We start from the raw sequence: 15,210 nt of genomic DNA, 5'->3' as shown, positions 1-15,210 counted from the left end.
CTGGCCGAAGCGCTGCTCTCCCTTTGATAGATTCACAAGAGGAGGCAGATGCCCAGAGCTGATTGGTCAGGTGTCACGTTACCATTCAGAATAATGCAGAAAGATGTGCACAAGCTGTGATGAATCAGGACCAGATGGCCACACGGGCTGTTGTCTCTTCGCCGCTGCCAGCAAAACTTTTCTCCTCTTTTTTCCCTCTGTTTTTCCCCCTTTTCTTTCTGTTCTGCCTTTTCTTTTTTTTTTTCTCTCGGAAGAGCAGTGAGAGCATCTATCGCCAGGGGCCATTTCACAGTCACCAACACGGCCACCGTCTCAACAGACTATGTGTGCCGACAGAATACTGATTAATCCCCACTCTCCCATCTCGCTGCTCAACGCCATTCCAAAACAAGCTGCAGCGGAAGAAACGTCCTCGTTTTTTGGTGGCAGTTTTGGAACGAAAACGTCCTGCCTTTCGTTTGCTGGGTTTTTTTTGTCAGCCTGGAATGGCAGAGTAGCTGGCAAGAGGCTCTGGCTCTCTGATGTTGTGCATTGAGTGATGAATAGTGTGTGTGTGTGTGTGTGTGTGCGTGTGTGCGTGTGCGTGTGTGTGTGTGTGTGTATGTGTGTGTGTGAGTGTGTGTGTGTGTGTGTGTGTTGTGTGTGTGTGCAGGATGGCAGCTGAGTGCAGAGGAAGGATTGAGTCGTTGGCTTGATTGAAGCCCATCTTTGGAGGCCCTCGATCAGCGTGTTTGTGCCACATCTCTCTGGTGGAGCCGCTGATGTGTTTGTGCTGGGCGCTCGCTCCCCTGCTCCCCTGCTCCGCTCCGTGGCACCGTGCCTCCGCTATAAACCGTCTGCCGACACTCACAGAGCAGCGGTTATTGCCCCATTGTTCCTCTGCTTCCAGCAGGAGAGGAGAGAGAGATGGGAGAGAGAGAGAGAGATGTGGAGAGAGAGAGAGATATGGAGAGAGAGATAGAGAGAGAGTGAGATGTGGTGAGAGAGAGAGAGACTTGGAGAGAGAGATAGAGAGAGTGAGAGAGAGATGTGGAGAGAGAGAGAGCGATGGAGAGGGGGAAGAAGGGAAAGGGAAAGAGGAGTGATGTATATGGATGAATGGACAAAAGTGGTAAGAGTGGGAGAGATAAATGCAGCAGTTTGAAGTGGATTGAAAGCACGAGAAGCAGGGGATCAGCACGGGAGGGAGGAGGAGAAAGACAGAGGGAGGGAGGAGGAGAAGGAGACCTAATGGAGAATGGGGGGGTGAAGAGCCAGTGGGAGATGGAGATGGAGAAAGAGCGAGCGCACTTAAGAATCCATTGTGAGAGCGGCCCTCTCTCCTCTCTCCTCTCTCCTCTCTCCTCTCTCCTGTCTCCTCTCTCCTCTCTCCTCTCTCTTCTCTCTTCTCTCTTCTCTCCTCTCTCCTCTCCTCTCTCCTCTCTCCTCTCTCCTCTCCTCTCTCCTCTCTCCTCTCTCCTCTCCCCGTGCGCCAGTCCTCTCAGTAGGCCTTCCCCGCCGCGTGATGCACAGCTCTGGGTGAGACTCAGTCAGCGGTGTCCCTCATCCCCAGTCCCTTCTCTCCACTAACTTCCATTTGGCATAGTGGAACGTAATGGAGACCTGCTGGAAAAGAAAGACTCTCAGATGGGTGGTTGTCCTCGCTGCCTTAAAGGTTTTAAACGCGGATCATAAAGGAGTGTGTGATTACAAAAAAAAAAGGCGGAGGGGAGGGGGGGAAAGTAATTATAAGCGTGAGGGGATCGGTTTTCACTCTCCGCGCTTCACGCCAGCCGTGATTAATTACGGCGGAAGGGCCTAATCGGCCCCGCGCTCCGGACGCGTTTGAGCTCAGGTAATGACGGGGAGGAATGTTTACCTCAGGCGCAGGGGACGGCAGGGCCGGGGAGAGACGCTGTTTATTGTGTCACGCTCGGCGGACGAGATTGTGGCACGGTGGTGAGGCACAGGCCAGCACACACACACACACATGCACAGACACACACACACGCACAGACGCACTCACACACACACACAGACACACACACACACACGCACAGACGCACTCACGCATGCAGGCGTATCGCCACGGCGACCATGAGGATGCTCCAGACAAGCTGCTCATTAACTCGCTACACTGTTTCATTAGTGCCAGGGTTATGGGATGGCATGCAGGCGGAGGGTGATTGACAGCTCGGGAGGTGGATGTTTGACATCAGCATCTGTTGCAGGCAGACTCAAGGCAATCTGTGAGATAATTTCAACCAAAACTAATGGCAACAGATATTACATTTGTTGTATTCAGTTCACGAAGCCTTCCCAGATCACATGGTCCACGAACAAAAGTCCATGAAAATCCAAGTCGTGGCACACATGTCAAAATTGGCATCATTAATGCGTAGGTCAAAGGCCTACAGTTTGGACATTTTCAGATATAAAATTGTTATCAAAACAGTCTAATGGTTGCCTAATACAGTATGACCCCCCCACACCCCCCCATAAGTTACCCCCCCCCCCCCCCATAAGCACCAGCACTTACAGTACACTGTGTCTCCTGGCGTGCTTCTGTACAGTACTTCCATATTTCGGCCCTGCTGGGTTTTCATCAGGCAATTTACGCACTACATGATTAAGCGCATTAAAGTGTACAGTACAAGTGTACATTAAAGATGGAAGTACGCCATCTGGCCCAGAGTGCTTTACTTATGAACATACTGTAGGGTAGAGAGGGTGAAGAGAATGGGGGGTTGGCTATGGACTCCGGGTTGCTTTTGTGTGGGCCTCCAAGTGACGCTAATTACTGCCATTGTACTTGATTAAAGGTGTTGTGGCTTTTCATGGTACAGGAGCATGAAAAAGAAGCCATTTTGACCTCATGCTGTGTTTTGATTGTTAGTAGACGGAATGCTGTTTAGAGTAACAATCTGAGATGGCTGGAGAATGCAGGAGTCAGCAAAAGTGCTTTGAATGGCAGGTATTGAAAAGAAGTTGTTTCTTTGAATTGAATTGGCTCCACTGTAGTGGCCTTTGACTCATTCATCATTATTATCCTCTAAGTGCTGTAATTGCTTCTGACTTTAAATAAGCCTTTAACTATTGCCACTTTTACCGCAGTCTTGATATTGTGGACATTGAAAACTGTTCTATTCATCTGTGCTTTGAGCTGGTTTGGCTGGATGACATGTCCACAAATTAGACGTTTTTAACCAAAATGATGCAAAATAAGTCCATGTGTCCCTGCAGACAATAAATCCTACTTCTCCATTTCTCTTCATCCCCTACTCCAGAAACGTACTACTCGCAACTCTCACTCTCTCTCTCTTTCTGTGTCTGTGTGTGTGTGTGTGTGTGTGTGTGTGTGTGTGTGTGTGTGTGTGTGTGTGTGTGTGTGTGTGTGTGTGTGTGTGTGTGTGTGTGTGTGTGTGTGTGTGTGTGTGTGTGTGTGTGTGTGTGTGTGTGTGTGTGTGTGTGTGTGTGTATGTGCGTGTGTGCGTGCATGTATATGAGTTTTGAAGATCTAGTGGCAATACAGACAGGCTACATCTCTGGGGTAGGAGTACAATATTTCAATATTTGAAAGTGATCAGGTCAGGTTTTGCTGTTATACAGTACAACAGAGGGATATGCTAACCCTTGGATGCAGTTTTGCAATGCCTACTGTACTCTTCCTCACTTAGGCCCATATCCAGTATCAGTGAGTAGTGAGTGATCTACCAATACAAAGAGTAAATCAGCCTAGTTTAAGTTCAAGTTGAGCTATATTTAACACAAGATTACTGGTCATGCAAATATTTATGTGTTCATGATTGAAGTACGTTTTTGTGTTGTCCAGTGAACTATACTAGGCCTTCAATTATTGGGTAGGTAGCTGACATTCCTTACACTTTCCCATAGAGACATTTGTTGTTTCTGAATTGATGGGTAATTTTGTCTGATGAAACGTTTTCAATTGATGAAATAATTTAGTTTAGTGACATTTTTGTTTGACTTTTGGTTTACATTTGGGCCTGATTTGGTACCTTATATGGCATAAACTATCAATTTAATTTCATGAAATAGGCAACAGTTCAACATGTTTCAACGTCTTTTCATTTTTGTCTCTGATTTGAAATAGTATTGTCAACTGCCAGGCTATTTGGCAAGTTCACGCCATTTTAGCGTCCAAACTCATATCCCTGTGAACCCGATGAACACAACCATTCTTCAATGTTCAGTTCCCCTCAGAGTATACATCACACAGATATCAGATGCATGTTGTGCGAAACCGGGACAACCCGAACTTTCCAATGATCACTGATCTTAAGTGACTTGGACAGGGACTCCAGTGCTCTCCCGCCTGGGGAGGTTGTAGGGGTGAAAGCTGCACAAATGCTCTTCATCCAGAAATTGCAATTAGTTTTGGGTCAGACCTTATTTTTGCCTAAACTAGCAAATGAATGAGAGGGACTGTTTTCGTGTGTGTGTGTGTGTGTGTGTGTGTGTGTGTGTGTGTGTGTGTGTGTGTGTGTGTGTGTGTGTGTGTGTGTGTGAGAGAGAGAGAGAGATAGTGTGTGTGTGTTTATGTATTTGGGTGTGTGAAAGAGAGGGGAGAGAATAAGATAAAGAGTTTTAGTGCATTAGAAAAGTGAGAAAAGACAGGTGGAAATGTAGTGAGAGAGAGGAGATGTGAACAGACAGAGTAGAGAAACAGGGGCGGAGGGGGAGAATGACAGAGAGAGAGAGAGAGAGAGAGAGAGAGAGAGAGAGAGAGAGAGCAAAACAGATGTGGTGTTTCAGTTTGACCAAACACATCAAGAGGGAAGTGTAATGGTGATTATCAGCTCCGCCCGGTCACATCTGCTACATTACACACACATCTCCTCCTCTCTCTCTGTCTCTCTCTCTCTCTCTCTCTCTCTCTCTCTCTCTCTCTCTCTCTCTCTCTCTCTCCCTTGTCCCTATCCCCTCATCCTCAGTCTCCGACAGGAAGTTCCCCAAGGAGGCCTTCTCGGTGGGCGACGGCGAGGACGCGGCCGCTAACTCGCTGGAGGAGACGGGCGGCGCCGCGGTGGACGCGTGCCAGAAGTACGCCGCGCGCCTCTGCCACCACATCTGCATCAACACCTGGGGCTCCTACCAGTGCGCCTGCCGCCCGGGCCACGCGCTGCTGCAGGACGGCCACACCTGTGCGCCAGGTGAGTGCGTCAACGCCCCGTCCCCTCCCTCGATAGGGCTCGAGCGCACGCCTTGCATTCTAGGAATATTGCCGCCATGTTGGTAGCACACCGAAGGTAATGATCCATTCATTTAGATGCAGAAGACAAGAAGCAGAAATATAATTAGCGATTATTTTCCTCTTGCGATCATGGGTTGCGCTGTTACACCCCACTACACACAGCAACATACGACCAAGAAGGCAAAAACTAAGTAACAGGAACACACTAACAGGCGGGAGTAAATCCATAGTAATCCATAGTAAACTAAGGAGTGAGGCTGCCAATATGGCTGTGCCCGCGAAGTTTTCACGTCATGATCCCGAGCCCTATAGTGAGGTCTGTTGAATTCCCCTCTAGAATCTAACCTTGTAGAGCCACCATTTGGAAAATGCTATCCACTGGAATACCGAGCAAGGGATAGTGTGCTGTCTGCCTGTCAATATCAGAAAATAAGTCCTGCACACCTTCATCCTTATCGCATTGCTGGCTTTCACTTTCAATGAAGCTGTATTGGGTGTGCAGACTACTTGCAGAATACTGTGTAAGACGTGAATCAGAAGTGCAAATCCCATTGCCGTTGGTAGCTATCGGCCATTCATAATTTACAGTGGCCATTATACAGAAATGTCCATCTTCCGAACATTGGCAAGGCCCGTTCAAAAGTCAGTGGGACTTTCTGCAGCATACTGAAGAGCCGTATAATAAATGAGGAAGAACTCCAGACAGTTAATGTTGGAGACGGTGGTGTTGTATTAGGGCTGTGTAAGAGCATTCAGCATCCATTTGTGTGTGTGTGTGATTTTGTGGATGGCTGTAGTGGAAACGCCTGCATCTGTATCTCTTTAGATACTAACACGGCGATGTTGATATTCATTCTTTCAGACGGCATATTTATGCCAGAACTCTCAGATATCAGTGGTGTGTATTTAGCAATACTTCCAATATCTACATGTTGAAATATAGTGAACTCACCTTTCAGTAAACATCAGTCTGCATGAGAAGAACTGGAATTTGATATATGCATTGAAACTGTAAGGACAACAGTTAATCCATACAGGCCCTCGTCTGGCTCATGTCTTCGATGTACTGCTATGTATTTTCTGGACAGGGTGAGCCGATGTGAATGAGAGATTGGTGTGTGTTTAGGCAAGCTGATTTCCTGTCCAAGTAGATCATTGTCATGAACAAATCGTTGTTGGTAGTCCAAATCCTCTTTCCAGGAGGAAACAGAGCCATATGGAGACTGTGTGGTGGTGCATGCACATGGAGAAAGTTACTGAGGGGTCGCATTTTCTTCTAAATAGACTTCTATATATTGTGTGTGTGTGTGTGTGTGTGTGTGTGTCTGTTTGTGTGTGTGTTTGTTTCCATAATGAAACTATGAGACTATGTTTTCTTCTCTTCGTCATAGAGCGAATATATAGCCCATGTTATCTTGCCTTGTGTTTGTGAGATTCTCGTAATCTCTGTCCAAACTAAACACGTGGAATTGCTTCCTCTGTGGAGCTGGTTCGGACGACCTGGTTGACCTCCCCCTCATTATGGTCCTCAAACAATTGGATTAGCTCTTGACAGGGGTCTGATAGCGGAACGCTTTGGCAGATAAGTCCAGATTGATCCTGTCCTGTTGCCCGGGCATAATTCTCCCACAGTTCTGTCGTCGTTCTTTGTCCAATTCTTTCGGCGATGTGGCACCAGTTTTAGATGGAGCAGTCCAGACTCGAGAGTGAGTTTCGTGGCGCAGCCCAGGACAGAGCGAGCCATAATTCTGTAATTTATCGGCCGGGTCCCAGAGGGAAAGAGAGGCACTCCGAAAAAAAAGGCACTCGGCCGGCTGGATTTACATTCGGTGATTTAGAGGCCTCTGGTTGGAGAAAGGGGTGTTGATGAATGCGCTGCCTGTGTGGGTCTGTAAAATACTGTCATGATTTGGACTAATCCCTCACTTATTATTTTTTTTATTGCTTGTTTTTTTTTCTGAAATAGAAATTGTGTCTAGTCTGCTTGGTGATTGAGATACATGTAGCGCTACCAAGTGTGTGGGGTAATTGAGACAAACTCTCCCAAGTGTGTGTGGTAATTGAGACAAATTCTTTTTATTCCGGTTGAAACAAACCGTAATGTCATTCCTGAAGCACATGTGAAATTCATTGACGCAGCATAACCGACGTGCTGAAAAAGCCACAGTCAAAATGTTCACATCTGAGCAACTGTATAGGCATCTTATCTCAGCCTCAGAGTGGGGAAGTTCAGGCTCATGCTCTGCCGATAGACATCAGAGATATCCGCTATCTGTGACTGGCTGTGAGGCGCTTGACTTCTTGGCGCACTTTAATCTCATCTGATTGTGGATGTGATTGGTTCACAGAGGACTCGGAGGAAGACAATAGAGTTCGGGAAGAAGAGCGGCCCGGCACGCAAGCGACCTCTAGACTGACGACCTCCACCGCCTCCACCACCACGACAGCCTCCACCACCACCACCACCACCACCCAGAGCCCTGTTCTCCACAACCCATGTGCAGGTAATTCAGATGAGCCTCTATTAGGTTACCTCACCAAACCACAGTAATTGCAGTGAATTTCTCCAACCGCTAACCTCAATCCAGGGGTGTCAGCCTCCAAGAACGCAACACACAAAGCATACTATGCACCACACACACATACACACACACACACACTCACTCTCTCTCTCACACACACACACACACACACACACACACACACACACACACACACACACACACACACACACACACACACACACAAATCCTACCACAGCCGTCCACACCCCAGCCCACAAGACATTCCCATCTTCATTGTGGATAAAACCTCAGAAAAAATCCGCGCCCAGATCGACTTCTCATTTACTGCCCCTGAGAGGAATCTGTCTCCTTCATTTTGGCAGATATCCCTAATTTTTTCTAAGATGGAGTTTGCCGCTGGCAAAAGATGGCGGGACATTACTTTTCTCTGTTGACATTCAGGCTGGAATTACCATACGTACAGACCTTTTCTGGAGGCTTAGCAGAACCTCTGCGTCGGTCATCCCCCCTCCCCCCCCGTGTTAAAGAATGAGCGGGTAAGCCCCACCTCGGAACCCACTGATTACCGTGCGTATATTACAGTATAGCCGAGGATTTGTTCCGCTAAAGTCAGTTACTTTACGTCCCTCATTCTCTGCTGCTAGACACCCTTCAGTACTGATGGGGAAGAAAAAAAAAAAAGCAATCTCTGCGATTGAGCTTATCTCTGGCTGTTCACCTCTAATCTGTTTGCTAGATGAGCGAGCTTCATCGGAAATGTTATATTGGCCGAGCTAATGCGCCTTGGCGGTGCAGAGTGGGACATGTTGAAAGAGTGATGGCAGGACCTGAGGAGAGGGGGGGGGGGGGGGTAGAGTGTTTGATATTAGGCAGCTCGGCAGCTCGGAGGGCCTCTGGAGGGTTAAGTTCATCTGTTCCGTCATGGGGCCAAACGGGGACCGGACGCGCCTGGACAACTCATCACGGGCGAGCGACTGCCTCCTCCTCACCGGGGCGAGACTCGCACGGCCACGCTGAGACTGCGCCGTCTCCAGTCTCCAGTCTCCAGTCTCCAGTGTCCAGTGTCCAGTCTCTGGTTTTCAGTCCCTGTCTGACAGTAGGCTCAGACAGAGGGGCAGTCTGTGGACCAAGAACGTCATCTGTTCTGTTGTCTAGTCGCAGGAGAGGAGTCAGATGTAAAGACATCACAGGGTTATAACTGAAATCTGCAAGCTGTCTAGCAGCCGACAAACTTGCCTTGGAAAGAGTTAAGACAGGCTTGCCTTGCAAAGAGCTATGATCTATTTGCAAAACCATGCTGAAATGAAAGGTATTCCTATTTCCTACATCTGGGTTGCTGCTTCTGCTGTGTTAACATAGAGAATGACTGGTACCAATGACAAGTATCTCTGTCAGATGATCATTTAAAATAAAAAATACTTTTCAGCATTGCTTGTTCCTATAAAGCATAGGCAAGGCAAGGCGTTGTCAAGTTTATATAACCCAAATCATGCACATTGGCAATTCAAAGTGATTTAAAAATAAGCAGAAACATAGAGCTGAAAAAGAACCTGCATGATGTCATTTTAACTTCATGACTTCAAGATGAGAGTAAATGTCAGTTCCAGAGACAACTGGTTTAGATTTTTGAATTTTGAGAATTAAAAGCCGTCAAGAGCCAACAGTAACAAGGCTAGCCCCCCCTGCTAAATCTGGACCACATTTTCGTCAAAACGTGATCTCAAAACACCTTTGCAATCTGCTCGAGATCAATGTTCACAAGCTCTTGAACCGGATAGAATAGTTCAAAGGTCAAATCCAATAACTGTGCTCGTCTCTCTCACCTCCTTTGACACCAGATTCTCTCATGCTGGTTCCCAAACGTATACTGTAATGTATGTCTGGCTCAGTGAGAGCAGCTCTCCTCGGGAATCCTTGGTGTCTGTCCAGTAAGGTTACAAGTCCCACCTGGTGTCCACGGGACCACTGCAAAGGGACAGTGGAGCCAATGATCTGCAATGAGGCATCTGTGTTTTATTACTTGCTCAACTGTTGGACTGGAGAGCAAGTCTACGACTGCTGCCCTTCAGAAACCCACATGCCGTGTGTTCGCTACAGATGCCTTTTTGAGTTTGCATTTGTGTTCGTTCACATAAACCTCGATGCAGACTCCTTGCTGTGTCCTCATGGTATAATACCATTGCAATTTTGTCACCAAATAGGGACACTCAAATGGCACTCCCACTGAGCTGGTACTGAGGGCACTGAAGATGTGTATTCATATCAGGAAAGAGAAAGTCTGAAGAGGACGTCTGTTTCAGACTCTAAACTCCCACGGTTCATAACACAGGTCATAACAATGACTCTCCTTACCTCCCTCTCTCTCTATTCCTCCCTCTCTATCCCTCTCTCTCCCTCCCTCTCTCTCTCTCTCCCTCCCTCTCTCTCTCTCTCCCTCTCTCCCTCTTTCTCTCTACTCCTCTCTCTCTCTCTCTCTCTATCCCTCCTCTCTCTCTCTCTCTCTAGGCAATGGTCCGTGTGCACAGCGGTGCTCCGTAGCCGGAGGTCGTGCCAAATGCTCCTGTTTCCCAGGATTCTCTCTGATGGCTGACGGGCACTCGTGTGAAGGTAGGTGTCAGTGCAGCCGGCCGTCCCACCGCGGCCAAGCATTTGGGTTAGCCTTGTGAATCCCTGTCATTCAGCCAAGCATGGCCAAAGCAAATAACCTTCTGACATGCCACACAAAAGGCAGCCTCAAACCACACAGTCTCTCTCTCTCTCTCTCTCTCTCTCTCTCTCTCTCTCTCTCTATCTCTCTCACACACACACATACTGTACACACCCACACACACACACACTGACATACATACACGCACACAGACACACATGCACACACGCATACCATACTCTGACACAAACACTTTGTCACATATTCACATACAAAAGTACTTGAGCATGCACAATGCATTAGCCTATACATATACTCACAAACAAGCACACAGAGACACACACACACACACACAAAGACACACACACTTGACCCATGACAGCGATTTGCTCGACAAGATTCATATTCCGAGTGACAGTGTTATAATTGGACACAGTCACTGGCTCACCAGCGTGTAGATGTAATAGCATTTAGACTTCATAACCTGCCATGTCTTAACCAGCAGAGCCCGTCGACTGCAGACCAGTCCAAGCGTGGCCAATTGCTCCGTCTTCAAAAACCATGGCTGCAATAACAAGCAGCGAACCCCCCCCCCCCCCCCCTCCTTCTAAACTTAGCCCCCCAGTTTCTCAGCCTGATCAAAACATTCGCCAGCTGCACTTTCGCCTTCGTTTTTTTTTCTTTTCTGTAACACGAGGAAAACACGGGCGCCAAATTGGTGATGGAGAGAGCTAGTAAATGTGATGGCAGTGCCCCAGTCCTGGGCAGTGGGCACACACACACACACACACACACACACACACACACACACACATGCGAGGGTCTGCAGGGTTTGGCTGGGTACTGCCCGCCCGAGTGGTTTGTGCCGTTAGTTCCGTGTGCCGCCGCCACCGTGCGATTTATGGTACAGCGGTTTGTTAGATGAAACGGTGAAGCGTGATGGCAGGGCCCCTCTGCTAACTCGTCCACTCCCCCCATGTTCTCATCCCAGAGCCATTAGGAGCACACAGTAATTGTGTGATTGAAGACCGAAATGGAGAACTCCTGTGGAGGAAATAAACTGTTTTTGTCTCAACATGAAAAGCCAAAGGTGACTTAAGACTTCTGGCTCTGTACACCATCACCTAACAGCCTCCCCCCCACCCCCCAAACACACACACACACACACACACACACACACAAGCACATACTCTCTTTCTCTCTCTCTCTCTCTCTCTCTCTCTCTCTCTCTCTCTCTCCCTCTCTCTCTCTCTCACACACACACACACACACACACTTCCCAAGTGGTCCTCGAGCCAGCACGTTGTTTGTTATTGAGTGACGTGCAGGCAGAGGAAGTGAAAGGGATTCTGCATCACCCAGGCGTACAGGGTGCCCTGTTGTCATGTGATGAATGAGGTCTGTGTTTGGGAGCGCTGAGTGAACTGGTCTCCACGTGAGGACAACTTTAGTGCAATCATAACGGCCCTGGATACCGTGCACTCGTTTCGCTGAGCCAGCACCACCATGACCCCATCAGATCGAGTAAATTGAAATAGGACTCTCTCTCCCCCTCTCTCTCTCTCTCTCTCCCTCTCTCTCTCCCTCTCTCTTTCTCTCTCACACACACACACACACACACACACACACACACACTCTCCTCTCTCTCACTCTCCGAAAGTGTTCCCATATGTTACAGCAGGGGTGGGGAGACTTTGATTTTTGTCCTGAAACAAAGAAAACAGCCTTTTCCCCTCCTGAAGATCCTAATCATTTAGTCATACTACAGGGGGAGACAGCCAAAAACAAGACTTTTTACTCCCCAGAACAATGTTCCATTATGGCCCATCCATTCCTACATGATTTTTATTGTTGATATTTATGAATAATGGCCGAGGGAATTGTCTGGAATGCATATCACAAGGAAGCTGGTAGGGCCTGCGTCAGCTGATTCATTGTCTTGTGCTCTGCAGAGTGGACAACGGCAAGCCGCCGAAGTGTTGGCAAGCTTCAGTTTTATAGAGTGTATTCACATGGTAGAAATTATGCCTGACAACGGCACTAAAAAGATACATGATGCACTAAAACTGTTAGTGTGATAGCAAAGACATTCAGCACCAGCCAAATGGCCGCCAAAATGATCTCTTTCAAGTACAAATAAGCCCTGTATGCTGCACTGATAATCCTGCTAATGTTTGTGTTTGATGCGTCACTGTATTTCAATTACAGCTATTGGAAAGCCACTGCAGGTCTGCCATATGGCAGTATATTGTGTTGGGTAAAGGGTACAGTATTAAATTGTGTGGTGTGTGTGTGTGTGTGTGTGTGTGTGTGTGTGTGTGTGTGTGTGTGTGTGTGTGTGTGTGTGTGTGTGTGTGTGTGTGTGTGTGTGTGTGTGTGTGTGTGTGTGTGTGTGTGTGTGTGTGTGTGTGTGTGTGTGTGTGTGTGTGTGTGTGAGAGAGAGAGAGAAAGAGAGAGCAAAAATGGATGTGGGTGTGAGTCTGATTGTGTGTGTGTGTATGTGTGTGTGCCGACCTCACCCTCACAACTCTGGCTCGTGTCTACCTGTATAGACGTGAATGAATGCAGGGGAGGAAAGCACAATTGCTCCCGTGGGGACTTTTGTGTGAACTCGGAGGGCTCCTACCGCTGCGTCCGCCTCAACGACATGTGTGACCAGGGCTTCATTCACAATGTCAATAGACAGTGTGTGGGTAAGAGAGCGGCCACCGGCCCAAAGCAGCATTGTGGCCTCCTTTCAAATCCATCACAAAATACCCAACGGGAAGAGACTGGTTTGCCAAGCCTTTGAAGCGCACAGACACAGTCGTATGTGTAGGTCAAAGCACACACACACACACACACACACACACACACACACACACACACACACACACACTAATATGCAAACGTACGCACACACGCTTGAATGCACATACAGTATACACACACACTTTTTGCACACAAATGCAATTGAGAGCCCCCTTATTGTTATGCTTCACCAAGTCTTATTTGAGGTCAAGTGAGCAAAGAAATTTCATACCTCCCCCTACCCTTCAGAATGAGGTTAGCATGTAAAACAGTCAAAGGCAGACCTACAAAAAGTGTTATTGTCCCTAGTAGGGATCTGTCTCTGGCTTGGATCTGTACTCCGACTTCCAGTTCTGCAAATAAAATCCCTTTGGTTGCTGGATGGGTTTGTTTTGAAATATTCCCAAACACGCATTAACAGCACAATCATGCAGTAGCGGCTAGTTGAGGGACTTCTTGTCACATCGAATAAAAACGCTCAAATCTCAAAGTCAGTAATGATCGAGAAAGGGAACTGGCCTGCTAAACCGAACAGCGCCCACACACACACACACACACACACACACACACACACACACACAAACACACACACACACACACACACACACACACACACACACACACACACACACACACACACACACACACACACACACACACACACACACACACATACACACACACACACACACAAAACACTCTGTGGTTTGTCCAGTTGTATGACTCAATCAGCCATCATTAACTTTTACTGTTTTCACTCAGTCCTGATGTGATGGGGTCACTGAAGTGAGTTTCGTACTGTAGCACCATAAAAGCTCTGCCCAATACCCACTTACTGTAGTATTCACAATTCATTACCGGTGCTTGACTAGCTTAGTTTAGTTTAGCTTCAACCTAGCTTCATGTTCTGTAGGTATATTTTACATTACATTTTTTACATTTCATTTAGCTGACGCTTTTTAACCAAAGCGACTTACAACATGAAAAAAACATTTAGGTTTTTAAGAGCATTTCGAACAACATAAAAAGCCACAATAAGTGCATCAATAGGGGTAATAAGTGCATAGATGAGTGTAATAAGTTTCTCTATGTAACATCAGTATCGCCAGGCACAAAATGGCATCAGTGAGGAGAGAGGGCGTAAGGCTTGGCAAACCAGAGGCACGTCTCCCACACAAGCCATGCTGCTGCCACCTTCACCCGCTGGGCACCGTGAGTCATTCGGGACGGCCGCCCTGGAGCTGCCAGGAGAGAGACGGAGAGGGGAGGGGGGTGGGGAGGGTGGGTGGGGAGAGAGGAAAGGCGACCGACTGACTGCCCGTCTGTAATCCCCACAGCTTACTTGTCAGTCATGGAGCTGCTGCTGCTGCTGCTGTTGCTATAGCACTGCCACCGTTGCTACTTCTCTTCCTAACGATCACCATCACCACCACTGACGGGCGGACGCCCTTTGATGTGTATATCATGTGGACTATCTGCATGCCCTTTGACACACACACACACACACACACCTCCTGTGAGGATCTCATGGCTTCCATATCACACTCTTAACCTGCACTTCTGCAACCCTGCACTGAGATTAGCCATGAGCTTATTCACATACCTTGGATCGCCGACCTGTGTTCTCAGGATGTTTGTTATTTTACATTTATCTGTGTTGGCTTTTGCTACTTTATTGTCCTAACGCTATCTCTAAAGACCATCGGTGTTTTGTTGGCATCCCTCGTGGGAAATGTCACTTCCGTTTAATGCCACTTCCGTTTAATGCCATTGCAGTGAGAGTATTGGGTTAAGATTGATATACAGTATTGTGATAGGACGAGGTGTGCTTTGAGATGGCGTGCTCTAGTCTTTATGATGCTTTATTTATTGCATTGTGTTGGCCTCAAAACTTCTTAACCCTGCTTAGATTTATGACCAGCTGGGGCGTACAGTAAGGCAACTTTGCCAAAGAGACTCTGTCAGAATGAGACATCCCCAGTGAAAGGGAGATGTTGTCAGATATATTTGCTGTCCTTAGCTAAGGTTTGTGAAATATTTATGAATAGAGATGG

General features: G+C 47.5%; 2 protein-coding genes across 2 annotated transcripts in view; both read left to right on the top strand.

The window, feature by feature from the left end:
* LOC134092674 (fibulin-2-like) overlaps window positions 1–7,745 on the top strand; it is a 40,988-nt gene extending 33,243 nt beyond the window's left edge. Inside the window, exons 5-6 of the mRNA XM_062545702.1 lie at window positions 4,935–5,153; window positions 7,543–7,745. Of these exons, the coding sequence (XP_062401686.1) occupies window positions 4,935–5,153; window positions 7,543–7,745 (422 nt within the window). The remainder of the gene's footprint in view (window positions 1–4,934; window positions 5,154–7,542) is intronic.
* A 2,529-nt stretch (window positions 7,746–10,274) lies between these two features.
* The window catches only part of LOC134091781 (fibulin-2-like), a 24,496-nt gene continuing 19,560 nt past the window's right edge, over window positions 10,275–15,210 (top strand). Inside the window, exon 1 of the mRNA XM_062544434.1 lies at window positions 10,275–10,326. Coding sequence (XP_062400418.1) covers window positions 10,302–10,326 — 25 coding nt within the window. The 5' untranslated portion in view covers window positions 10,275–10,301. The remainder of the gene's footprint in view (window positions 10,327–15,210) is intronic.

Source organism: Sardina pilchardus, chromosome 9 (assembly GCF_963854185.1).
Source record: "Sardina pilchardus chromosome 9, fSarPil1.1, whole genome shotgun sequence".
NCBI lineage: Eukaryota > Metazoa > Chordata > Actinopteri > Clupeiformes > Clupeidae > Sardina > Sardina pilchardus.
The sequence above is the reverse complement of the archived record's forward strand: the minus strand, read 5'-3'. Positions and strand labels throughout refer to the sequence as shown.